The sequence below is a fragment of the Cylas formicarius genome, unplaced genomic scaffold (genome assembly GCF_029955315.1).
Source record: "Cylas formicarius isolate icCylForm1 unplaced genomic scaffold, icCylForm1.1 PGA_scaffold_7__23_contigs__length_41026272, whole genome shotgun sequence".
NCBI lineage: Eukaryota > Metazoa > Arthropoda > Insecta > Coleoptera > Brentidae > Cylas > Cylas formicarius.
In genome coordinates, this window is record NW_026844352.1 from 32302737 (window position 1) to 32330478 (window position 27742).

At 37.8% G+C, this 27742-nt stretch overlaps 4 protein-coding genes across 5 annotated transcripts; 3 read left to right on the forward strand and 1 right to left on the reverse strand.

Annotated features, from left to right (window-relative positions):
• Positions 1–4298: 4298 nt before the first annotated feature.
• Positions 4299–9872, forward strand: LOC132705126 (glycine receptor subunit alpha-2). The gene is made up of 8 exons (XM_060675559.1): positions 4299–4366; positions 5402–5573; positions 5623–5849; positions 6023–6105; positions 6384–6518; positions 6571–6671; positions 6725–6885; positions 9088–9872. Exons 1-8 carry the CDS (start codon positions 4299–4301, stop codon positions 9380–9382), a joined length of 1242 nt encoding a protein of 413 aa, XP_060531542.1. The 3' UTR covers positions 9383–9872.
• A 370-nt stretch (positions 9873–10242) lies between these two features.
• LOC132705602 (general odorant-binding protein 28a-like) lies at positions 10243–11329 on the forward strand. Its single transcript, XM_060676283.1, has 6 exons — positions 10243–10403; positions 10514–10598; positions 10782–10870; positions 10936–11053; positions 11123–11193; positions 11247–11329. Exons 1-6 carry the CDS (start codon positions 10353–10355, stop codon positions 11277–11279), a joined length of 447 nt encoding a protein of 148 aa, XP_060532266.1. The 5' UTR covers positions 10243–10352; the 3' UTR covers positions 11280–11329.
• Positions 11330–11473: 144 nt separating this feature from the next.
• LOC132705601 (proteolipid protein DM beta) lies at positions 11474–16769 on the forward strand. Of its 2 annotated transcripts, none has more exons than XM_060676282.1 (5): positions 11474–14671; positions 15002–15158; positions 15216–15375; positions 15435–15585; positions 15921–16769. In XM_060676282.1, exons 1-5 carry the CDS (start codon positions 14668–14670, stop codon positions 16193–16195), a joined length of 747 nt encoding a protein of 248 aa, XP_060532265.1. In that variant the 5' UTR covers positions 11474–14667; the 3' UTR covers positions 16196–16769. The 2 variants fall into 2 exon arrangements, with proteins under 2 accessions (XP_060532265.1, XP_060532264.1); XM_060676281.1 differs by lacking the exon at positions 11474–14671 and adding an exon at positions 14678–14948.
• Positions 16770–19246: 2477 nt separating this feature from the next.
• Positions 19247–27518, reverse strand: LOC132705053 (integrator complex subunit 6). The gene is made up of 11 exons (XM_060675478.1): positions 27358–27518; positions 26824–27308; positions 26627–26772; positions 25393–25800; positions 24246–24392; positions 23655–23763; positions 22838–22989; positions 22348–22779; positions 22047–22282; positions 20017–20464; positions 19247–19617 (listed from the first exon to the last, which is right to left on the reverse strand). Exons 1-11 carry the CDS (start codon positions 27405–27407, stop codon positions 19351–19353), a joined length of 2880 nt encoding a protein of 959 aa, XP_060531461.1. The 5' UTR covers positions 27408–27518; the 3' UTR covers positions 19247–19350.
• Between the last annotated feature and the right edge of the window lie 224 nt (positions 27519–27742).

Here is a 27742-nt window from a genome sequence, read left to right on the forward strand (position 1 = left end):
TTATCTGTTACGCAATGATTTTTCAATGATCAAACGAACTTACCTGGTAAGTGAAGTTCGATCGTAATTATATGTTACACCTCTTCGTAGAAATCAATATACGTAGTCCCCCTTCTAGTCGCTAGGTGGCACCACAGCTTTAAAGCAGAGCCAAAAAACTGTGGAATAACTTACCATGGACGGTATATTCGCCATCTATGGTCTTAACCTCATTCTATTTTAAAGCCCCTTTATAATAAATTTGCCAAAGGGCATTTTAGTACTGTTCAGAACAGTAAATTGGGCGGGAATGGGTGATTTCTACGAAGAGGTGTAACATATAATTACGATCGAACTTCACTTACCAGGTAAGTTCGTTTGATCATTGAATTATATGTTACACCTCTTCTATGAAATCAATATACGTAGACTTTCAAAGGCAACTCAGCAAATTTGTTATAAAACGATTTTATTCGGCTATATAAGGAAATCCAGGATGTTTATGAAAGCCTCGAGTACAAATACAAAATAAATGGCTATCCGAGAAAACAAACCTTCTGAAAAATTCTATGTCCCAAATGTGGCATTAACAAAAAGGCCTGCACTTGCTGTACAAATAGGTCTATTATAAAAAAGGGGAAACATTTAGAGCATTCTCACCAATCTGCCGTTTTTCCAATCATATCAATTGAAACACCTTTACAAAACGCAGACGATGTTGAGGCATGTCGAGTTCTGCGAACAGTAAAAATAAAAGTGTAGACACCACTATCTTCTAAAGTTATCTTTATTCATCTACTTTTGTTGGGTATAGTTGCTGCCCTCAAGGCTTTTTAAATGTAATGAGTAAACGAGATTCACTGCCTCTTAAAGCACTGGCCCTCTCAATAATATATTTGAAACCACACAAAGATTTACATCTTCATATTTATGCAAAATTAAAAAACAGGTCGAGTCTTATTTATAGCTGAAATCTTAATTTGATTCGTTATTCTAATTTCTAATCCATCTGGAAATGATTTTATGTTGACCAATTCTATAAGAGAGAGCGTTTGGACTCTATGTACAATCGTTAACTTCAGTAGGAGAAACTAATTTAATTGTTTTAATGACAGTTAATTGCTTTAATGGCAAGTCATTAGAACGTAACCCTTTTACAAAGTCAGGGACATAACTAGGGCCCCAAGTGCTGTTATATCTTGGTTTACTTGGCCTTAGATTATAAACTCCTCAAAAAACCTAGTTAGATTTGCATTGTTAAATAAATCTGATCCAAAAATAAGGCCGTGCTGCCTGAAAAAACTCAATGAGCCATAGGACTTGCCTTGTCTAAAATGAATAGTAAGGAAATCTAATACAGCCTAGGTGAGAAGTAATAACACTCCACTCCCCTCCTTTCGTAGAAGCTCCACCAAAGTTTAAATGCATGCAGGTATTAAATGCCTCAAGGTAGCGCTCTGAACAGATGATAGAAAAATATCCAGCAAATCTTCTGGAATGCTTGCCTGACAAAATCCCTGCAGCCAGGGTAAGGGATTTCCACAAAGGGTGACCTCTCCTGTCAAAAGAAGAAGGTAATTTGTCTGGAATTAGAAACAATAAATAACTACAACGCCTCCCATGAAAAAAAAAAGCAAACCAATGCTGGCTGTGCCCGTAAGGGATTACTGCGATCCCTGTAGCTCAATCAGCCTTGATTTTTCGTAAAACAAGTGGCAACAAGCAAAACGGGGGGAAAACATAGAAGAAACTGTCGCTCCAAAAAACAGTAAACGCGTCTTCATTAGATGCCTCCGGATCTGGAAATTAGGAAATAAACTTTCTGCATTTCTTACTTAGGCGAGAAGCAAACAGTTCGATTTATGGGAATCCAAATTTGCTTGTTATTTTAGCAAAAGCATTGTCCGAAAGGTACCATTCACCATCAAAATTCAAATTCGTGGGTTCCTTATGCGCTTCAAAATTATCGGAAGATCGAATGTAAGATGCTTTAACCCATAACCTCCTTTCTTCACACCAACCCCAAGGCGCCTCGAAATTTCGTTTAAAACAGGAAATTTTACTCACCCTATTCTATTTACATACAAAATAGCAGTTGTCTTATCAATCCTCAAAAGTGTCTCGCAGTTAGTCAAATACGAGGCGAAGCATTAGAGACCAAATGAGGCCGCAGTTAATTCTAGTGCATTAATATGAAACTGAGCTTCCCTAGGACTCCAAAGTCCTCTGGCACAATTCCCCAACCCAAAGGAGTACCATCTGAGAAAATCTCAAGTTTGTAACATTGCTGCCTTACAGGGCATTCAGGATTCTGTAAACTTTTTAGCCATCACATAAAATCCCTCCGTAAATTACAAGGAATTATCATCCAAATATCATAATTATCGACAGAGTCTTGAAGGGCTAGATATTTGATTCTCTCAAAAATTCTTAGTATATACCCAACTATAACAAACTGCTGGGCAAACTGAAAACTAGCACAGCACAAAGCTCGGCAAAGACTCTTATTTCGCAATGGTTCAAATTGCAAAACTTACTTACTCATCAGAAAAACAAGTGGTGGGATTCAAAAAAAACAAAACCTAAAAATTTACGGGATTTCGAAGGATGTAAAACATTCTTATAATTAATAACATAACCCAACCTAATCAGTGTGTTGCAAGTTACTTGAACATTTTTTAAGGATAGCTATCACCAAATAGTAAAGTTATCTAAATAAACTATTGAGGGAAAAGCCTTGGCAGGGAGATAAGAAACCACAGATTTCATTAATTCTGTAAAGGCCCACGGGGCGGTGCATAAACCAAAGGGTAACACGTTAAACTGATAACAGAGAGCATCAAAATAAAATCTTAGAAAATTCTTTTGATTTTCAATTATTGGGACTAGAAAGTAAGCTTCTTTCAAGTCCAGAGTGGTCATCAAGGACTTCCTTGTGAAGAGTGTTTCTACTAATTTTCTGTCTTCCAGTTTAAAATGACAAGTGTCAATAAAAGCATTCAGTTACTTTAAATTTAAAACTAATCAAACCGAACCATCCAATTTTGAAACCAAAAAGATCTGTAAAATAAATTGATTCTTACAAGGTTCGCAAACTGCAGTTGCACCTATCTCTAACAGGTGTTTGACCACATTACAAATTGAATCTTTTTCTTGTTGGGACCAAACAGGATCTGTCGTAATCAAGTCCTGTATAACTGGCCTCGCAAATGGAATTTTATATCCATCTAACCAAGGTAGAATCTGTGCATCTTGAGTTCTAGAGTTCCAAATGTCCCGAAACTCGTGCAATCTTTCAACAAAAGTACTTACTATTTTTTCCTGGGGACACAACTCCACCCCCTTTCCTCTCGAACCTTCCTGTATTCCCTCTTTTGAGGGTACAATGACTTTCACCCACTTCAGCCTTGCAACTTCCGGGAACGAAGTGGGACGGTCGAGTTTAAATTTGTATGCTATAAAAGCCTTGTTCCGGATGCACCCGACTTTAACTCGGCCACTAATCTGCAGCTAATCTGATTGATTTGAGCCTATCAGCCAAATCTTCTCCATATAAACAAGAGTGCAAAGAAGCATCAACGAGCACTTCCTTCATACAAGGCTGCATTTCATTTGAGACCAGCGAAAGGCTTAACGCGGCTGAACTTCTATATACTGAACCTAAATGGTGTATTTTGCTTAAAACAAATATTGCATTACTCAACATTTCGATGAGAAGTAAGTACTACTCATCCTTAACCGGTTTCAAAAGCAAGGTCAAGAGCGTCCTACCAACCACCATCAAAGCACCCCTTGTTGCAGTCAGTCTCTCATCCCTTTTCTTTCCACCTTTGTTGATGGCAGATTTCATCTGCACATTCAATTTAGGAGAGTTATTGAGCGGGCAATTCTTCGGCACAGGATATCAACGCAAAAGGTCACTGAGACAATCTTCGGACACACCGGATTTCAAAAAGGTATTAATCTGACTTGCCAAAATGTCATGACACATCAAACTTTGTGTTGGGACTATCGACCCCATAGCTTAAAGGCCATTTTGCTTTAAATCCGTCTCAAGGGGCTCAACAATGACATCAGAATTAATTGAAGGGCCTAAAAAATATACTTACGATGGAGTAAATGCATTCCAACAGCCATAAAAAATTGTTCATTATGTCCCAGTATCCCGGGCGCCTCATCCATAGCCGGACGAGCCAGAAAACTCTATTTTTTCGATGTCGAAAAAATATAAAACCATATGTATGGCCGACCCCCTCACAAAAGGATTGCTTCCAATTGTGAAACACTTACATACGACTGCTGTCGTATAAGTGGGAAAGATGGGGGGTCTTTCGAGTTCTGGGGATTCCGATCGGAACCCGGACGATGAAGAAATCGTCTCCCAATTGTAAGAAAATCTCGTTGATGGGAATCACGCCACTAGCGATTACGTAATCGCGGATGGAAAGATTTAATCTTTCGTCGTAGGTAGGTTCTTTCTTCATCCGATAAGGAATAACGTAAATCTCACTTGTACTTCTCCATTTAACTTCCAAAAACGCTGAAAAAAGCTGAAAACACCGACGCCGAATAAAAATGAACATGTGCCACCAAAGCACAAAAAGAGGAATGAGGTTAAGACCATAGATGGCGAATATACCGTCCATGGTAAGTTATTCCACAGTTTTTTGGCTCTGCTTTAAAGCTGTGGTGCCACCTAGCGACTAGAAGGGGGACTACGTATATTGATTTCATAGAAGAGGTGTAACATATAATAAGCTCTCTTTTCTATATTCCTCTTTTTTTCTTTAAATCTATAAATTTCGACTCATACTCTTGATGCATCAATCTTAAAAGCTCCTTTGTCCAGAGATACCTCTAATGATCCCTAGTTATTCTTCTGTAAAAAAAGTTTTCTTATTATATACATACAAATAATCAAAAACGTATCTCTTTGCAGCCTGTGCCCCATAGAATTTTACCATGAACAGTTTTCAGATCACAGGGTGGAACAAGAGGCAGAAGAGCCTGCGTACGTACAGTGTGGCCCATAGAAACGCGTCAACCCTGCTCGCTTTGTGTCAAATTGTCGTGTAATTTGTGATTCGCGCCAAAAATGCATGATTCTTGTTCTTTTCCGCAAAACGCGTAGTTTCCTGAACCGCTTAGCGAAACATGGGAGATTCAAAATTTGAACAAAGATTTTTAAAGACCCACTTTTGCGATAAGGTTGAATGCTGTTTCCATTGCACAGAACATTCGTCTTGTAATTGTCACAGCACGTTGGGCGCGGCCGTCGATGATCACAGAATAGGCCATTAAGGTCTTAAATCATAATTGTTGTGTTTTGAATACATAAGGAAGTGAAGCGGAAAAAAAACTTTTCAATCGCAAAAATAAGTCCCAAAATCCTTTGTAAAGAATTTTGAATCGCCCTTCCCTTTTCGCGTCTACCCGAGGTTATTTTCAGTACCGGCCTGACTATCAGAGACATCTTACCCGAAGATCCCAGTAAATATGACAAAATGAGACCGCCCAAGAAAGACGGTCAACCGACCAAAGTCTTTTTCCACGTCACCGTCATGGGGTTGGACAGCATCGACGAAAACTCGATGGTAATGCGAGTTGGATTGACGCGTTAAATGTCGAACTTGCGCGTTTCAGACATACGCTGCTGATATATTCTTCGCACAGACGTGGAAAGACCACAGACTTAGGTTGCCGGAGAATATGACCACCGAATACCGTTTGCTCGAGGTCGATTGGTTGAAAAACATGTGGCGACCCGATTCTTTCTTCAAAAACGCCAAATCTGTCACGTTTCAAACGATGACGATACCGAACCATTACATGTGGCTGTACAAGGACAAGACCATATTGTACATGGTTAAGTGAGTATACTCCCTACCCGCTTGTTGTGAGTTTTAAGAAGCAAAAACTATTTTTTTATTGACTGCCAAAAATGCAACTTCTCAGAACAACCGTCAACTCATTAAAAATTTAGCTGGTACAGGGTATACCCACGGAACCTCAATAAACTACAAAATATCCTTTCCGTTTTCAGGCTTACACTCAGGCTGTCATGCGCAATGAATTTCATGATATACCCCCACGATACGCAAGAGTGCAAGTTGCAGATGGAAAGTCGTAAGTACACTGCGCGCTAGACGTCATAATGTAGCGTTTTACTCTGTGCGTCTAAAGGTTCACGCGTGCGCTGACTAATACTGTACTACCATCGCTTTGGAGAGGCGTCAGCAACAAAACTTTTGAATATATCCGTTACCTAATAATTGATATATTCGAAACGTTTCTATATATACTCTGAAGCAATTTTTTATATTTACCCTGAAATCTCGACCGTTCTATGAAATACTCTCAAAAATATGGCGGGAAAGTGAGTTTTTCTATCCTAACCTCCTCAGTATCTCATACTACGGACGACATGATTTTCCAATGGGACCCCGACGTCCCATTGGTTGTCGACGAAAACATCGAACTGCCCCAACTGGCACTGGTACAGAACCATACAGCAGACTGCACTCAAGTGTACTCTACGGGTAAAATGCCGTTTGGTAGGGTAACTGACACCTGTAAAGTTGCACTTTTCAGGTAATTTCACGTGCCTGGAAGTCGTCTTCCAGCTGAAAAGGCGCCTTGGATACTATCTCTTTCACACCTACATACCCACGTGTCTTATTGTAATCATGTCGGTAAGAGGGTGCCTCTGGAACTTAGGGGCGTAACTAGTTTTACCCGATTGCAGTGGATCTCGTTTTGGATAAAACCGGAGGCGGCGCCAGCCAGGGTCACCTTGGGCGTCACCTCACTGCTTACACTGTCCACGCAACACGCGAAGAGCCAAGCGGCCCTGCCGCCCGTTTCTTACCTGAAGGCGGTCGACGCTTTCATGTCCGCTTGCACTGTGTAAGTGTAAAGAATCCGTGCAAAAAATTACACCCCGTTCCCCAAATGGGAACCGACACGGGAAATAGACACGGAAATAACATTATTTGTTTCATAATCATCGCATTCAATAAATTTAGGAATATCCGAACGAGGCATGACGTGCCAGTTAATTTGTACCTAATTAATGAGCGTATTGTTACCTTTAATTGCTTCATGGGATTGGAAATACGTCAATGTTATTTCGATCTCCGGCTAACAACAGTCAAAGTTCCAAACAAAAGTATGGTAATTTTTCGTACGGACCTTATGAAATCGTCCCTTTTATCGAGAGTTAACGATTCAAAAGCACACCGGTGTTAACCGATAAAGTTCAACACTACCTAAGGCGGAATAAGGCTTCCTTTACTGCTTGCTCTTATGTCATTATACTTGAACTGCCCCGCTCTAATTTTTTTTTTCAATTAAATTAAAACAACAAATGTTTAGATTTTCACAGTTTTCATCAACCTTTATGAAATACAAAGTACATTAAAAACTGTGAAAATCTAAACATTATTTGTTCTAATTTAGTTGTGTTAAATGGAGGTTCATCAAGTAAAAGCCACTTCAGTTCAATATTTTTATTTGACTAGTTTCTTCCTTTTAACAAATTATTTATTGATTTGTTTTATAAAAGTTTTAAATTTCATTGTTTGTATATTTTATATAATAGTTATAATTTTTTAAACAAAAAAAACAAATAGACTTTTAAGAGTGATCTTTTGCGATTTCAATTTTATTTACTCTTTAATAGAGGTTAAACTTGCAAGTTTATGAAAATAAACGCTTTGCGTCGATTTACGCGCACGAATTCGGAAAAAATAGCTGGTAATTTTATCTGCCAAATTTCCTGCAATTTTGAGATTGTAAGCTAGAGTCACGCTTGTGACGAAGTCGCGCGTGTGGTAAGTTCTTTGTACATGGCTACGATTATAACATAAAATAAAGAAATCGCAATTACTAACTACAATGGTTGTGCTTTTCCAGATTCCAGATCGTTTTTTTTTTCATGAACTTCATTTATTTAAACAGAAAACTGGATTTCTGCTTTCGGATTTTAATGGCTTCTAATATGCAATTTTGAACCAGACACTGTATGGTGTATTGTATGTGTATTATTTTTTTCAGAATTATCCAGTTTATGTCAGTTTGATACTAATAGTACTGCTTATTATTAAACTATTCCTATATTTTTATATTCCAAAGCGGCGGTGAAGTTTCAACTAGATACTTTCTTGAAACTGAATTTCGCGAAAGTAACAAAAGACTGAAGACGTGGTTGTTCCATTAATCCAATATCGTCGGGGCGTCTCAAACGCGCTCAGATCGATCTAGCGTGCGGGAAGCGTCACTTTACCACGTCAGTTTCGTTTCCCACGGATCCGAGCCACTTCGGACATTTCCGGGATTTTATCGCACGGGACGTAGAAAAATATAGTATGCAACACGTTCGGTAAAATTTTTAAGTTACTTATTTATAACCTCGTAAGTCAAGTGCCGTCTACCGCACTTTGCATAATATACTATTACCGCTACATGGTTGCATAGTATACTATTTTCAACATCTGCAAACTACCTAATTATACACCGATCTAGCGTGCGGAAAGCGTCACTATAGCGCGTGAGTTACTTGTCCCACAGATCCGAGTCCCTTAGGACATTTCCGGGATATAACCGCACGGGTTTGGGAGCACTCGGATGTTTTCGGAGATTTTACCCAAAAACTAACGGTCGTAGAAAAAGTATAGTATGCAACACGTTCGGTGAACTTTTTAACTCACTCGTTTATTAAACACTCGCTCCGCTCGTGTTAAATAAACTCGTGAGTCAAATGACGTTTACCGCACTTGTTGCATAATATACTATTTCAAAATATTTCGCTGTCAAAAGTGGCCGGCTGCATAACAATCAATTCAACACATTGCTGCGTTCGCAACGCTACGTTTGTGTCGCAACGACCAGGCCTCAAGCGTGGCCATAGCCTTAACGTAACGTTAACAAACAATAACGTTTAAACCGTTAATAACCAATAAAGTAACCTGAGGGTGGTATTTCATAAGAGGTGTAAAATGTCTGTAATCGCATTAAAATTCTCGTTATAAAACGTTAATTCTTCTTCTTGTCGGTCCGTTGACTGCAATGCGTCCGGTCACTGGGCCTTACGCTATATTACGTTCATAGGTTTGTTTTTATGGCACTGATGGAATACTGCCTCGTCAACATAGTCCTGGGCGATTCGGATCTGCCCAAACCTCCACAGCCGCCGAAACAAAAAAGTGACTCGATTTTTGAGATGCCGCCTAAGGAAAACGCACTGCTTTTGTCGGGGCCCCCCCGTCCAATTCCTACGGTAACACCGGCCCAGAAGGCGCGAAACAGGGCGATTAATATAGACAGATTCTCGAGGATATTTTTCCCGTTGTTATTCACCATGCTAAATATGACTTACTGGATCATGTTCGCGGAATACATTTGAACCATCTCTGGTAGGGTCTGGTCTGGTCCGTATAGTCGCCGTTCGAATTTATCCCTTCCGATTTTTTTTGCACCACCTAGCCTTTTAAATTAGAAAAAAAATGTCATAGGCGATAAAGTTATACAATTTTAATATTTTATTGTCGCGCGTAATTGCTATCGTTGAATAAATTCGATGTTATAAATATGATTTGCTTTTTATTTATTGCTTGCATCTCCGTATTTGCATCCTCTCGAAACTGTAATTATATTTAGGAATCACCTTTCGGAGAACCTCGTTAATTAAGCGTTCGGCGCCGTCATTAACGAGCACATAAAGACGGTGGTTAATAAATTATCGCCAGGGTCGCCATAAAAATTTCGTTCTCGTAATAATAGGCTAGATTTCATAGTGGAAAAAATAAATATCGTATTTAGTATTAATATAATATTATTAAAATGTGATCTTTAATAAACAGAACAAGACTGAATAGATAACTATTTAGATTTTACTCGACCGAACTCACTCTGTATAATTTTTAGCACATTGATACACTTTTGCCTATGTCGATTTTGTCTTTTGTGATTCGAACAGAAAAAATGACATGAGTCCACCTCCTTCCTACATTTGACGCCTCATATTTATTTGGTCTTATAACGTCACTGAACAAAAATAAAGCAAAAGCCAAATCTTCGGAGACGTTATAGGCCGATACTGCGCGCGATAATTCCACGTATTACCGCGACTAATTGATACCACAAAGCCAAAGTTTAAAACGAAACCGTATACTTTTGAAAAAAATCGAATTGAGCAGGAAGCTAGGCGTGTAATTTGCCGAATGGTACAATGGATAATTTGGTGAATAAATTCTGCGCGTCTGTAACGATTTTTATAGTATATAAATAGCTATTTGCCCGATCGGCTTGTTACATTACATTGTATCCTTTAACGAGCAATCTGTAATTAAGTCAATAAGCAAAGTTTTTCCGATATGAAGTATTATTTTGGTTTCCTGATGTGTTTAGCGATGGGTGCGAATGCGGTAAGTTTTATAACGTATTACTCAAAAAGAAAATTTATTTCATCAAGCCATTTATTTGGACCCTTGATAAGTAATGATGCCAATAATTGGTCAAATATTTTACCTCGTAGCTGGACCAAGAAATTGTCGAAGAAATTCTGGAAGAGATACAAAGGGTAGGAGTTGAGTGCATCAAGGAAACTTCAGCTGCTCAGTGTGAGTAACATTTATCTGAAACTTTATTATTATTAGTTATTAGAATTTTACTTTATAGTTTCATTCGTCGTCTTCATTTATCTCTCTAACGCTATTTGATTTTATTGAATTTGCGGTAACAGTGAAAACGCAAATATTTTAAAAGTTACGTGTTTACTTAGCATTCTTCATATTTCATTCTAGCCGACATCGCCGAATTGATGGCGAAAAAGATGCCTTCTACTCACGAAGGAAAGTGCATGCTTTTCTGCTTCAGCAAGCATTATAACATGGTAAACCAACAAACTATTAATACTATGCATCCAGCATTATTTAATATCATTTCTTTCTATTTGAGATGAACGATGACGGTTCTTTAGTAGCGAATGGCATCGAATCATGGGAAAAAATCAAGAATAATGACGCAGAATTGTACGAAAAAATCGTCCAAATACACAAGACTTGTCACGACAGCGGTAAGCATTGTTGTTAAGGCCAGTCAAGCAAGGGATAAAGTAAAATTTGGGTTTTCGATATATTTTTAGCTGTTATCGACGAAGATCCTTGCGAAACTGCCACCGGTTTGGCAAAATGCGGCATGGAGGAGGCCAGAAAGGTAATTTCCCGTCTGTATTTGTTCGCTTTAATTGTTCAATTTTTTCGTTTCAGGCGGGCCTTCATGAACAATTTGCCGAGTTCTAGTTGCCGTTAGATATTATTGTTTTGAAAATTAAAATTAATAAATCCTTAATTAAAATATTGTTTTCGGATTTTTAAAAACATTTCAGATTCTTTGCTTGACAGAAACGAAATAAACAATAACAGGGTTTTTATACATCTAAAGTATCATTCGGTTAGTCACTTTTCTCTGTTTTTGTTACAGTTTTTGCATTAGTCATAGCTCTAAAAAAGTTAAACCATTGCTTTGCAATAAAAGCGTTCATTTAAAGTTTTAATTTAGAGTTAATGTCAAAAGAGCATGACAACCTATAGTAAACAAAAGTTATGACAATACCTTTCACTATTGAAATGAAAAAATTTAGAACAAAAAAGGACACCAATTTATATATTAATTATTTAACAATAATGAATAAGAAACATTTTAAAAAAATCATATTAACGAACTGTTATAAAGATTTTGGCTTTAAAAAAAATTATGCCTATTCAGAATCATTGTTACTACTATCACCACTGTGGCTAAAAAACGAAGGGTTTGGATTAAATGATTTTAATAAATTTAGAGAGTCTGGAACTAGATTAAACTTGTTATACGCGGGTCCGAAGAGATTAATCAATTGTGGAACACATCAATGTTAATGTCCACTCTGCTCATTTTTCTTATATGATGTCCCCCATTTTGTTTGTACTCTTTATTCCGAGCTTTTTGAGCTTTCACCGATAATTATCCGATAGGTACTGGGCATGATTTAATGATTTCTTCTCCCCCATGAATAAGAATTTTATTTATAGTGACGGGCATTTTGTATCAGGGATAAAGAAATACGAATTGTTTGGCTGATTCCAAAGAATATGATTTAAATCACATGTAAAATTACAAAAAATCGATGTATTAAATTTTGATTCAAACCGGTTATTTCAGCAGATTTTATATAATTTCCAAAAAATTTGCATGCAGTATTTCCAGCTTTCGAAAAACGATGAAATCGAATTTTTTGAAAATATCTGCGCTCGTATAAAAATTTTATATCTCGGTAACGGTAAGTCCTATGGTATCGCCGTTGGTACAAAAATGATCACCGTCGAAAAAAAATATTTTTTTTTGTCTGTCCGTTCTCCGTTCTCGTCTTTTGGTTTTTCCTAAGTAACTTTCGAACCCTTGGAGCTAAAAAATTTGAAATTTGCCTCCTTTTTAACCTGGCTGGGGGGTCGGGAATTATTTAAAAAAAAATCGCGTTTGCAAGCGTCTTCAAAAAACCATTTTCAAAAACCACTTACAAGACCAAAAAAAATTTTTGAACCAGAAGACGCAGAAGATACGGCTCCATAAACTTTTATAATTGACAATTTTTCAAAAATATACATGATGCTCCGCAAATTCATAAAAACTGAAAAATGGGTCCCCCTATTATTGAAAATTGGTTATAACTGGAAGACTATAACTCAGATCTCACTTTCTTCTATATTGCGATATACCCCACATAGACAGCAAAAATTTTTGTATTTAAAGTTTTCACCCGTACTCCCGATATTCCGTGCTATATAAGAAATGTCTTAAGTGTCCTAAATTTGCAGATATCCACTTCAAATTTAGTAGAAGGGTACAAGTCCGTGTCCACATTTAAACTGTAGAAATTGGGTGCAATAAAATTGATTTTTTTTTTGGTAATTTTAGCTTCCAGAAAAATATCTTCCTCCAGCAGACACGGAAGATCCAGTGCAATAACTTTTATTTGGGGCATTCTTTCGATTATATACAGGGTTTTCAAATTATAGCCAAAAATCTAAAAGACCTAAAATATTGTTCTTTTACAGAGTAAATTATTAGCCGCAGATCAAAAATCGTAAAAAATATGGTTAAACGGAGTGTTCTGAGGCGTAAATATCATTATACGGTGGGCATAACTTTAAATCATTTTCCCTGGCATTGTTTCGTAACAGTTGATATTGTCGCTTAGAAAGATTCGTATCTACTATTAGCGACAGTGCTTTTTCTGGAGACATCTTGGGTTGGACTGACTCGTTGGATGAGTTTGCTAGTTGAGCTAATAAATTTGCCGCTGCTGGTTTACCCGAAGCTCTTAAACTCATTTCTGCAGCAAAAACAAGTTCGTCGGTTTCACATTCTGGGAGTTGTTTCGTTCTTTTATATTTCCCCGCATAGCTTAAACTGCCAGAATTTATTTTTTGTCGGCCCACAGTGGACGTTTTTGGTTTATTGCACGGTATTGCTACATTTGTTTCCAGCCATTCTGCAAACCTCGTCAAAAAACTGTTTTTATTCCTGTTTGGCTCCTCGCCTGCCATTTTCTTCGAAATTGGAAAAAATAATTATTTGTCAAAGATTTTAGGTTTTGGTTTTGACTGCTACAATCTTGACATGTACTCCCAAGTAAAGTTTCTTTTGTTGATACTTTAGGTTCACGGGCTTTTTGGACACATAGGTCAAAACTTACAACGAAAAAAACTTTTCTCCGTTTTCTTTTTGCCCACCCGGTAAGTTCTTTAAAAATTATTTTTACAAAATGGAGCAGGTGGGAGCAAGATTGTGTCTTACACGTGACAGCACATGTTACTTTAATACCTACAGCATCCCTAAATTATGCTAAAATTGTAACATATTCCTTAATAAATTACAAACATACTTTTTTGGGCTATTTTTTAATATGACTCAAAACAATGTAGATTTTTTTAAGGATAATTGCCTTTTAGAGTAATTTACTTAGCATAAAATATAGTCTCAAAACTTACCTTTACTGGCTCCCTGCATTCTTAAATTTGTCAAAAGCTAATTTCTTTTAAAAAAGTCCAGTCCACTTTTCACACTGAAAATTGTATAAATAAAACATTCTTAAATGATACTGACAACAAACTACAAAATTATTGTTGACGTTTCCATGGCAACAAGGCCACTTAAACTTAAGCTTGTTTTGTGAAGGTTCATGGCCTACTTAATTAGCCTGTGATAAGGAAAACTTTCATTGTACGAAATATATTATGGGTTCGTTTTAATAGTTTGAGCTGTCCCTGGCCCACCCTGCGCCACTAGTGATCGCGAACGAAAACCGCAAGGAAAGTGACGTACGCTTTCTTATGTTAACCTGGGAAAGACTAGTAACGGAAAAACGAAGAGTTTAACATAATTTCAGCATCACGAATTTAAAAATTATAACCTACAGTTTTTATCATTAAAGAATTTCGGAATTAACATTCTCTTAGTCACTTCTTCCGGACAATAATTTCCAAGACATCGAACTGAATGTGACTAAAAAAATGACATTTGAATGGCCTTGTGTTCTGTGAAACAAGCTTTTAAAGATTCCACAGATGGTTGTGTTCAATAACAATTCAGGTGAAATCATCGTGAAATTGTGTTGCTCCGATTAGTCGTTTGTACTACAAGTAATTGGTCATGGGTGAGTCGGTAATTTATAGATTGAGCTTATCTTATCGAGGCGTGGCTTATCTCTAGTAATCACTAACCCCTTGCTCGATGCTAGTAAACTTTCACGCTCCTTAGCGTTTTGTCAACTTAAAAAGATAAACAAAAGAAGATGCACAAAATTAGAAATGGCGAACAAGTACCACTAAGATATTTAGAGACGAACTTAGATTCCGAAGTATACAGGTCGCAAGAGAGTTTAAAATCCATTAGGTCCCTTCAGTCAATTTTAGAATCGGTAGACGATAGAGGTAGACTGTTGAACGTTGTCTCGTTAATCATTATAGTGTGTTTTTCCCTACAGGTTGTTGCCAAAAATGCCTGACCCGCATACCTTACGCTACCCTTATCGCCACCATTATGTGTGCCTTGGGAATTGTGATATTCTGCGGCACCATGTACCGGGGTGCCACTCTTTCGGTACTCATGTTCAGCGAGGTGTTCAGCATGCAATTGTTTTGGTAAAATCTGGATGTTTTTTTATCCCAGTCAGTAGCACTATACGGAGTTGTTTCTAGGGTGGACGCGGTGAAAATGACTTTCGTACTGGTCGGAGCTTGTATGGGAGCGCTAGGGTTGATGATTCTACTTGTGGGGTTCTTGGCCACAGGGGCTACGCGGCACAAAGTTTATAAGGGATGGGGTTCCAGGGTTACGGGCAGGTTAAGTTGTGCTGTGGTAAGCCACCAGCGGCGAAACCTAGTTTGGAATTCTGAAACAGCGGTGGTTTATTTCAGTTTATGGGAATAACATATGTCTTGCAAATCGCGTGGCTTCTGATGTTTTGTTTCCTCGTCATTGTTACATTTGTGTTTACGGTGTTTTGGAAAATGTGCGAAAATCCGCGCGTCGCAACGCTACAGGACGACATCGACCTAACACAATTTTGTAAGGAAACTGGATTTGTTAGTCATTTTCCATCTTGAACTTTCCCTTTGGTGTCAGTAGTGCGACGCGATTAGTTAGCTCATATTTGACATTGAAGTTTTACAATTAGTATGTTTGGAAAAATCATAACCTAGTTTCAACATTTCACAAGAATTGAACAACGTATGTGTCACTTTTTCTGGTGGAGAAGAATTTGTAATTTGTTAATTATTATATAGTTTAAGAATTTCCTTGTCAGCACAGGAAATTTAAAACCTTGGTTCAATGCCGGCACCAAAGGGAATACGAGACGGAAAAGAAGCTTCTTTGACTTAATGTAAATGTTCAAATTTTAGATTTCCTTTTTCCCACTGGAACGAGGCAAGAACACATGAAAGTGTCAGGAGAAAGTAATGTGAAAGCGTTCTGCAAGGATTATGTAGAGAAGGTCGAGATCATGTTTATACTGGCCAGCGTGTCTTGCTTACTGGTTATCCTGAGCCTTGTTCATTATTTGATGTGTTTGTCGGCAAATTACGCACACATTCGCAACCAAGAGAAATTCCTGCAGTTCCAGGACCTGCAGATGCTCAGCGACAATGATATGCTCTCGGCCAAGGACCGCTTCTAGGATACGGCCCAGGAAATTCACATGCCGGAACTGAGCTGGAGGCTCGCGTGACTCAACCAAATTGCTCAAAAATAAAGTCTTATTTTTGTATACCTTTTTATGGGATGTGAATTTCCTGGGTGCATACCATCATCCTCTTCCTATCTCTTCCCTTGTACCTGTGTTGGTTGTTGTGCCTCCTTGGTTTGTTGCAGTTTAAAAAAGGTGGGGTCAATATCCGAATATATTTTTTTAGTTAAATTACATATTATTTAGCTTTATTGTATTGTAAGTGATGGTAACTATCGGTGAATCTATTCGATATTTATTTATAATATTTGCTAGTTTTAAACTTAGTTTCTAGTAGTCTGTATTTTGTTCTTTTCCTCGCGAAAATTCGTGCCGAAAAATTATAAGGGCACACTTTACTTACTGTGAGTACCCTCCTGGAGCCAAACCAGGAAAAGGGGAAGAGATGTTTGGTTAACCTCGATCCGGAGCAACGATTAGTTAGTAGTTTTTTACTAATTAGTATTATTAGTAATAATTTTGTATCGCAGCAGATAATTTTTGTAAATAAATTTGTATAAATGTAGCTTTGTGTTTTAATCTTGAACTGCTCAGGTGTAGAAACAATAGGGTCATAGAGAATCATATTGAATGAGTATTACTTATTATTGACATTTTAAACATAAGAACGAAAATTAGAATTTAGTAATGTCCAGGTATACTGAAAATATTCCCACAGACGAGACATTATTTTCAACTTTTATTTTTTTTACTGACATGACTTAGAAAAAAGAGATATGGAAATGCAGTTTCACTAACGTAATAGACCGTTATTTGTTGCAATAAAAGTGAAATCGATGTATTTTTTTGATGAGAATTTTTACTTTAGTAGTTATGTTGGCCCTCTAGCGGCGGTGCAAACAATTTAAATTAATTTGCTCAGGGCAGCGCTGATAGACTAAAAAGAGTTCCTTTAAAGAACTCCAACTTTGACAAAAAGCGTTCAACGAAGAATGAAATTTATCCCAGCTTTAAAACGGTTTCCATGTACGCTTACGGCCATTCTATAAACTTAAAAACAATTTCCAGCATTTTCTCTTTCCCGCTTTAGTCATGAGTTTTATCAGAACGAAAATTAGAATTTAATAATGTCCAGGTATGCAAGCATCCATTAACACTGATATAAAATGTAAAGTAAAAAATCCAATTAAAACAATTGTGCTTAGTTTAATAATAATAGGGCCTTTATTACCAAATGGAAAATCATCAATCACTCAATCCCCATAATTGACCACATTTTTTGGGCTGAGCTGCTAATTACAAAAATTATATTTCAAGCAAAACAAACTTTCGTTTGCAGTAGGTAGGTTTCGAATCTACGCTGCCATGGAGCATCTGATTTCTAGTCAGACGCCTTAACCGACAGACCAAGGCTAAATCTGTTTGAAAGTCGAACTATTTCTGGTGATGTGCCATGCGTTGAAATATAAGTAAATTATATTTTTATAAATTTATGTACTCAATTCCCATATTTAACAAATAACACATTTCAACAAATAAGGAAAACGAAACATTTTAAGAAATCCCTATGCGTGAGTGGTGAAGTCTGGCTCACAATGGCTACTCCCACTAAACCACAAATCAGCAATAGTGAAAACTTCCAAATTGAGAAAATCAACATAAATTACGTTCCAGGTGTCTCGTATTTGCCAGTTAATGTCTAAAAGTAATAAATATATTCCATAAATAAATAAACATTATAATATATATTCAAAAATAAAAATCCAAAAACACAAGCAGATCGACGACAAACCCCCCCACTTGCCCACCCGAGATGACATGAAAACCGTCCACATATGCGTTTATTGCGAGTTGTAGAATTTTATTATTTTTAAAAACAATTAACGGATGTATTCGGCAAGGTTAAAATGTTTTGTGCAAAATTACTTAAATAAACCTACACCACATTATATGTGTTTTTTAATTCCATGGATTAACCTAAAGGCTTTTTTGTATGTTTTTAGCGGATTCCACAAATGGAAGTAAACGACCCCTTAACGTAATATTAACATTTCCCTTAAAAATATTTATGTTTTCTTTTATTTGCTATACATAGAACCTGACCAATATTAGGCTATGAGCTTCAAATGTAAAACGTAATATTTGAAGATCAGAATTAATATGATTAGCAAGACAATAGGCATAAAGAGTCGTTCTGTAATATTTTGTAGAGGTCATAATGCCTGACGTATAAATTATGAACGACAGAGGCGACGGCATGAATCCTTGCGGAACAGCGGAGCGAATATTAGTCGATGTGGAATAATTATCTTCAACAAAAACCTTTTGCGAGGGATCGCTCAGAGACGATGAGACAAGGGTAACTACTAAACCCGTAGCATTTTAATTTCGAACAGAAAATTTGAAGATCTAAAGTATCGAATGTTTTTGAAAAATCCAATAGAATAAGGAAACTAGCTTACGCTGAAGCTGTAGCGGTACTGCAGTTATTATTATTAGTAAAGAATAAAGCAATATTTTGTCTGAGAGTTCGGATAATACCGAAAGTATGATAATTATTAAGTGCGATAGTGTTCTAGGGTTGAAATTATTTTCAAGTTTCCATCTGTCCGCATGCATTGGTTTTGATAGCATGAATGCTATTACTAATCTGTTGAATGATAGTTATGTTAAATTGCCTCACTTTCTCGGTACTTGAGGGCAATAACAAAAAATGAAATTATAATGATGAGGAACGAAAATAATAACGACGGCCTGATCAAAAAAAAAAAAAAAAAACAACAATAAATTATTAGTCTGCCCCGTTGACAAAGACATTCAATTTCGTTAGGACGATGATGAAATTCCGCCCTAGACTTTCAGTCTTCATTTTGAATTAGTCGTTAATTGGCAGCTATCACCAATCACCAAATATAAAAGTTTTTAAAGTTGTTTTTTAACCATTAAAAAATCTTGGGAATTTTCGATTGCCAATTTAAAGTACCACTTTTTTTTCTGTTTGTCTGTCTGCTACCTGCACCGATTACGACATTTTCTGGGGCAATAAATTATTTAAAAAGGCAACGGAATAGCTTAAAATTTTAATTAAGAAAAAACAGAATCATAATGTAAATTGCGAAATTATTTACAGCTAGTGCGCAACCGGGTCACTTGGTGTCGACACTGGTCATCGTCTGTACGTGCTCTTCGAGCAGACTCGCAAGGTGTTGCCTCTTGAATCTCAGGCACTCTTTTAGTACTAGCTTGACGATTTCGATTTGCATGTCGACGTCCCCCTTCAGGGTGCCGAGCGTCTCGAAAAGTTCGGCGAAATTTTTCCCCGGTTTCCGTACCAGCCGATTGAGCTTCCGCCGTATTTCGAAATTTTGACTGTCGATTTCTTCCTTTTCTTCCTCCTTTCCCGCCGTTTGGAACTAAACAAAACGTTTAGGTTTTTTTTTAGGGGGGAGTGCAACTATTTAATAAAAAAAACTGAAAATATGTTCATAATGCCCAAAAATGCTCCAAAAACTTTTCTTTTTTAGTTTTATTATTTCTCAAACATTAAACTTTTTAATGAAAACACAAACAAAAATTTCTTTGATTTCCTTCGTCCTTAAAATACAATTCTGACGCATTTTTTAAAAAATTTATTTAGTTTTATTATTTTTCGGTAAATTATTTTTTTTTGTAATTTTCATTTCTTATTACGTTTTTATTTGCTTCCTGGAAGGGTAAACTTTTTTCACAAAACAAAACAATTTTTTCACAATAAAAAAGAACAGCGTAACGAAATTAAAAAGGTAGTAAAAAATACAAAAGCAATAGCTTACTTTGGGCTTGTAGTCGACGGCGAGAGCAGCGGCGGGGGAAGCGGCAGAAACCACGCCTTCCGCGTCAGCCGCGAGGCCTATGTCGCCGCTCCCGTATGTCGTCTCCTTCAGGATCTGGGATATCTGCCGGTCGGTAGTCTCGATGGACATGAGACCCGTGAAAAAATCGCCTAGAGAAGCGGCCGCGCCTACCTCCGCGTTCGACGTTGACGACGAGGAATAATTGCAGGAGCGAGGGGCGCCTCGGACCACAAAATCGCCATACGTCGGCATCTCGAGCGTAGGAGACGGCGACCTCGACCGCTCGTCGCCCGGCAACGGCGCCTGCGCGTCCAATCCGTTGACGGTTGCCACTCCCGCTGTCACCGCAATGGAACCGCCCCCAGGCGCAGCAGCCGCCGCGGTCTCTTCGGCACTCGGCGACGATTCCTTCTCCGAGACCGGCAACCTGCGCGTCGTTAAATAGGTTAGAACACCACCAATGTAGAGTATTAATTCATTAAGTGTTGTTATTGCACAAAGCAGACATGAGGTGACGGAAAATGTATCATTGTCAAGATACGGATATAGTCTTTGTCTCTCCTTTTTGATTTGAGGTTAGCTTTTGACGTGATAGATATAGAATTAATTAAGAATTAGTTATTGTTGGATAAACCGATAAAAAAAAACGAATTTTCGGTTAGTCCGTCTTATGTTACAGTTATCCGTGGAGTATCTCGAGGCAGCATCCTGAGGTCACTTTTATTCATAATTTTCTCTGATAACATTATGCGCAGACGATGCGGTCGTCACAACCTCAAATGCTAAGTTAAATATTTTATGTAAACTATCAACCTGTGCGGTTAATAAAATGATACCTTTTTGCAGTGAAAATGCACTTGTTTTGAACGAATCGAAAACAGAAAGGATGCTTTTTAGTTTGAAAAATTTAAATAAGTGTATTCTTGTTAAATTAACTAATAAAACGTTAAAAAAAAGTTATTTAGCCGATATCTTATCTGAAAATCTAAATATATTAAATAAGCAACTTCAGACAAATAAAACATTTGTCGACGCAAAGGCAAAAATTTGCTTTCATTACCAATATAGAATTATATCAAGAACATATTAACAACAAAAAAATTGAAGAGTTTGATTGACTCAAAAAATGTGAAGTAACTGATACCGCTTTACTTGTTATTGTCAATCATTTAAATATTCCATCCGCTTATTTAAAAGAAAAATTTTCTGATTTAAAACAGATTGATTTCCCAACATGGATGATGCAGCCAATATTAGTGGATTTGACCAATATATCAAATATGCAGTATCAAGAACTTGCAAAATGATGAGATGAGGAGCGATGGCATAGCTTTGTGAAGAAACTCTAACTAAATACCCAAATGCAAGACAACTTTTACTGCTGTTTCCATCTGCATATTTACCCGAGTGTAGATTTAGTGCCGTAAGTGATTTACTGATAAAAACAAGGAAATCGACTGGATATAACACAACATGCAGACTTGAGATTAAAGCTAACAAAATTGGAACTTGATATGAAATCTCTGTACAGCAAGCATCAACCGCAAGGATCACACTAAATTAATATACGAAATCAGTATTAAAATTATTTTGAATTTCAATTTCACTTTTTTATTATAGTTTTTGAAATATTATTTACTGTGTTTTGATAGCAATTTCACAGTGATATCTTCCTAATACTCATCATTTATGTTTCTTAAGTGAAGTCAATTTTCAATTTTTTAATGTTAAAATTTTTGAAATGTTACAGTGTGGCATGGCACAAAAACTATTGGGAAACACTGCTATAGATGAAGATCTAAATTGGATCACCGAGTCTACCCTATACTTTGTTGAAAGTCGATAGAAATAAAAATTTGTCTAGTAGTCTAACACGGGGCGTCAAACGTTAAAAATAAAAATGGATTTTCCTTCTTTTTTTCAATGCGCTTATAAAGTTTTTTTTGTTTCGAGCATATAAATCACGGACTTAAAAAAGGAATTTTTCTTTTGGCAAGTTGGCTACCCACCACGGTACCGCTGACGGTTGGGGCGAGGGCGGGGCCGAAACGTCCGACGGCGCTGTCCCACTCGGCCGCCGCACGCTGTAATTTTTCGGCAAAGGTCCCGGTTTGCGTTTGAACGGCAACCGAGCACCGACTCCACCAGCACCACCGACGCCCCCATCTACAATCAGGCTCGGCCTCTTGTTGTTGCGGCCGGTCGCACCTGGTGAACCCACCAAATCGATGTCCGCCTCGTCGACCTGAAAACAAAAAAATAACACACTTTCAATTTTCGGGACTTTTAACAAATATAGAAAACACTTGCCATCATTCTTTTGTCGATCTTGAACGGATTGCCGAACATGTGCTGTCGGACCGGCGCCGACTCGATCTCCCTCAGCTGCGGCGTCTGCTTCTTGAGGTACTCTTGGTAGTTGCCCATCTGCGCGATCGGCAACGAATGCGCGCTGTCCAGGTCCTGCGAGATCCAGTCTGGTTGCAGGAAATTGTTCCGCATTCGGACCACCTGCTGCACGAGCCGGTTGCGCGGTATATCGAACGGGTTCCTAAAGCTGACTGTCTGTCGTTCTTTGTCCAGCGTCGTGACAAACGTGCCGCCCTGCTCGACGATCTGATCCTTTTGCGTCTGGAACTTGTCCTGGAGCATCGGGTGACTGATAAGTTCCTTGCGCATCGTCACCTTCGGCACCACGCGAATTTGTTCAGGACTGCTGAACATCACCTTCAGGCTGCTCGTCTACATTTAACGATCAGTTAGTAAAGGCGATGCGAATCCGCGGGACAATCGAACGTACGGTAGCTTGTCGCTGGATAATCTCGCTACACAGCTTGTCGTACTCGATTTTCGCTTGGTTCTTCACACGTTTCAGGTAATTCTGTACAGAATAGCTGAGGCAGCTCTCGGACGTCTCGGGGATGAGCGTTTGCGCCAGCGCCACCGGCGTGCCTGATGTTGTTAACCATTAGAACATTTACGTCGGGAACAAATTCGTGAACAAATTTATCAATATTTGTCGACTATCTTTACAAAGTCACATCATGGCCAACTTTAACGTCATAAATCTCGAGAAAGACGCAATGGGTATCAAGTTCACAAGTTTGAAAGTTAAACCAGGTCCTTTATAGAATATTTAAAATATTCTTTCAAATAAATAACGTTAACTTGCATGTAATCAATTCTTCTACCAACCAAAAATCCGAGAGTCTATAAAAATCTATAACCAACCTAACAATCTTAACCGACTCAGGTCTTTACTTGTCACCAATATGGGAATCAGTCATCCAGGACGGTGTTTATGCCCCTCATTTAGCTCCGTCTCCCTCAAACCATATATAAGCAGGTACGGAGTAAAATGCGAGCCAGTGCCACTCAAGTTCTGAAGAAGCCAACAGGTTGGCGAAACGTTAGCAAGTTCGACTCAACAAAAACAAATGCAAGCAGAATCCAGAAGTTTTATAAAAAGTATCTGTCCTGTGTATTCGGTATGTTGCCAATGTGGAGTAAAATTTGTCGAATTGCAAAATTTTTCTGTCATTAGAGACGAAACCTTGGTTAATGAGTGAATGTGTTTGTGATATAAAATAAGCACTACACCGCTATTGAAGACTTACCCATGCGCGTGAGAGCCCTCCGTAATGGACCGGCATAATAATTCGGCAGAGTCCGCGTGTAATTTTGGAACGCGGTGCGCCACTCATTCGTCGGTTTCCATCTGTGAACCTAAACGGGGATTAGCCAAATGCCTGCGCGGTGCTTAAACAAAATATTCAGCCCGATTAATAAACTTGCCGGCGATTACGACGGTAAAACAATTTAATATACAGTGACGAGAGAGATTTGGAGGTTGGTAGGTATGGTCTGTTCATAGATATAAGAAAGTGACCAATTGCTTTTGAACGGATTATCCAAGGGTGGTCATTAACATACAATGCAACAAGATTATTACCTTAAAAATTAATAATTACTTAATTAATAATAATAATAATCTTGTTGCATTGTATGTTAATGAACACCCTTGGATAATCCGTTTAAAAGCAATTGGTCACTTTCTTATATCTGTGAACAGATTATAACACAGAGGTTCTTCTTTGACGTTTGACAAGATGTTTATTTTTTTTTTAGTTAGGGTAAGTGTCAACCGGAACGGTCACAGTCAAGTTTATAAATGGGCCTGTTGCAACTGCTTAAAGCAGCTCCTTTACCTTGCACAACTCGTCGAGCAAAGGCAGCAGAACGGGATAGTTATATGGCATCACAAAGAGGTTAACGCAATTCAAGTTGGTGCTCGCCTTGAGGTACCCGAACGGGTGACCCACCTCCGAGTTTTTGTAACTATTCGCGACAAATACCTAATGATAAATTAAATAAACGAATATGCCTTGTATTCCCTGGATTAGTTAACATGCTCCCAATTGTTTTAAAAGTGATTATAACTAAATAAATAAATTAAATAAAGCGTACTCTTTAGTTGAATGCTAAAATTGAACCAGCAGAAGTCATCGTTTTCCAAAAACTACAAAGTCCAAAGTTATGAATACAAAGAGTTAAATTCAAGTGTGAAGAAGTTCGGATGGTGGAAGAAATTGTGTGTGATTTTCATTTTATTGATAAGTGATTCTGTTCTGTTGCTTGTTTGCTCCTTCCAGGTCAGCTTTTACATTATATTAGTGTTATATTACTTAAGAGATTGAATTATTTAAGTACATATCTACCAAACTTTTTTCATGTTTTTAACTTCTAGCCTCCAAATTTTCCATAGAACTAGATAAAAAAATGGTGAGAAGGGAATAATGTTTAATAATGTTTACATTTCTTGGTATATCTCTTTAAGTAAACTAATAAATGTTTTAATAAGTAGTTTTCTATACCATCTATCTTGGAACTTAATCAATATAACGCGTTTTGAGATATTTAATCTTAGAACTAAATTAGACGTTAAACTAGTTCGTTTAAAAAGAAGGAAGCTGTCTAATTATTTTACTAGCATTTTTAAATAATAAGCTAGACAAACAGAACTTGTCACTTTTTCACAGTTATAGGGCGACGAATTACCGTTTCCTGTCTATTTAAGTCTCTGGTTGGGAACCTCTGGCACAACATTTAACTTACCTGACTCGCTTTTGGTAAATTCAGTTTAATACTTTAATAAAACAACAAAAATTACGTTGTTTCAAATGTAATCTCCGTCTAGTTACGCGTGATCAGGCTAATTTGTGAATCAGTGGTCCATCGCAATAATCGTTAGGGGTCTGTGATGGTCAGGCAGATTGTGGGACAAGTATAGGCTATGTTTTATTTTGGAAACCATAACAAGGAAATGATTTAAAAATTTACATAATACGCACTTACCTGCCAACAAGTTTTCGGCTGTTTCCGCGACAAAATATACTGAGTCAACGGCGATGGTTCGAGTTCATACTTATCGAACGGAAGATTTTCAATGACCAACGGCTCAGAGTTGGTGCACGTGAATTTCACGTTCGGATGGGCGGACCTAGACGGCAGCACCGAAGCCGTAAGCTCGGGCCAGAAAGATTCCGGTATTGGCCAGAAACCGACACAGTAAGACTTACTGGTTTTGGGCACGTAAATCATCCGCCTACAGTTGTGCCACAATGTGTTCTGCGGCACAGATATGGAATTTTTGTCAGTTTCGGACAATTCCGCGACGTCCTCTTTGCCGTCTTCCTTCTCGAACTGCGGTGGCGGCGGGTCGGGTCCGATTTTTTCAAAATTTATCACGACGCCGTTTTGGACCTGTAAACGGCACCCTGTAAAGTCCTTTATAAGGGCATACGAAGAACAAATATAACTACGAAAATCATAATTGTGGTCAAGCAGTTTGCCGTTTCCCATCACAAAACCCATTTAACATTCTTCAACTATCGAAATACGACGCGTTAGAGCTAGAATATTAAAGTTCTGTATTTAATTTTAACCAAGAAGATGAACAGGAATAACACGTCATTAAATATAAAAACAAAACTAACTCCAAACAAAAGACCCGAACTACGTGGCTTAGTGTGAGAAAGCCGTTAAGATGTCCTAAAGAAAACTCTAGATGGCGTCATAATTTGATGGCTAGAATGAAGCTTATCAATTTTTTTTGGACGCTAGATCGCAAAAATGCAGCTTGTTATGTGTGTGTTATGTCACCTTTAAATAAAGCACTTTTGTGATTTACCTCACCTCACCATACGAGACTCAGTTAAGACAGTTTTTAATGAAAAGTACGGTGTCATGTCGCGAAAATACAGCATTAGTGCACATTGCCAACTGTTATGGGTTTTGGTTTCATTAAATATTGCCGAATATTTATTACACAAGATTAACGCAATTTATCGGGAAATATCAGAAACACTCAATTTTGGCCTTTTCCAATTACGACAATTAAACCTTCCTATTTTAGATTAATCTGGCTAAAAGGATGTGTACACGTGGAGTTGGATGATGTTTTAAAAAGAATTTTTTTTTTCCAAAATTTTCACAATAAATTTTGTTGACTATAATTTCTATCCACTTTTAAATGACCTGGTTTATTTCCCCTATAAGCATATACACTCGCAACAAAATAATTACCAACCTTTTGAACCAAACTATCTATACATTGATTGAGCATCCTGTGTGACGTTATGCAGTATGATCGTCCACCGGTAACCTCACACATGGCGTCAATAGGGCTACTGTCGCTTGGCACCAAGCCTGTATCCCTTTCAACAGCTGGAGTTCCTGAAAAACAGCAATCACATCCACCGAATCTTTTCTACCTGTTAGGCTCACCAAAAAGCCGCAATACTAAAGCAAACAGACGTTGGTCCCACCTGAAAGGCTCACGAGTTAACTCGGACCCAGGGATTGGAGAAGTCATGGGCAAATTAAATTCCTCCTGAACCCCATTTATGGTGGTTAATTTTCCACCATCGGTAATTAAAACTATAACGGCAGTTTCCAGAAAAAAGGGGCACCGTCCTTGTCCATAGGTATCAATCCCTGAAGTCATTCGATTAATATTCAGTATATCAAAGGCTTGTTTTACGGCAACGCCCATCGTCGTTAACGAATAACACTGCAGATTTTTCAGTTCGTTCATGAATGTAGCCAAATTCTCTTTCCAACCTGCCTTGATATTGTTGGGGCTTTCCTCGAAAGTTAGTAGCATGTATCGGTCTATCCTGCTATCGATGCTACGTTGCCGTATCTTGACGAATGTTTCCACGGCCGATTTGGCAACGTCCAGCAAGGTAGTGCGGCCACCGATGTAGGTGCTGAAAATATAAAATAAACCTAACCTCGCAAGAAATGGGGCGAATGTACCGCTGGAACATGGATGCGGACGTGTCGATTAAAAACACTATTATGGTCATCCTCGTGAAAATGCGAAACCAGTTTTCAGTCACTTCACAGAAAATAAAAGAGGATCAATCCGACCTCCGACTCCAACAATCCAACGCAGACAAGTTTTTTAACGTCAGGCACAGTTTACCAACGTGACTAGATAGTATAGTAGTAGTGCAAGTAACCTTTTCAGAGCGCAAACCGTGAGTGTTTTGTTGGTTGTCTACATTGAGACAAGTCTGTAATAAATGTAAAGTATTTAATTTTCCTATTTTATTTTATTAGGTCATCACTAATTATGTAAACATTTTTTGGATTGCCGGTTTCAAATGATGTTTACAGATAAAAAATATAAAAGGTGTTT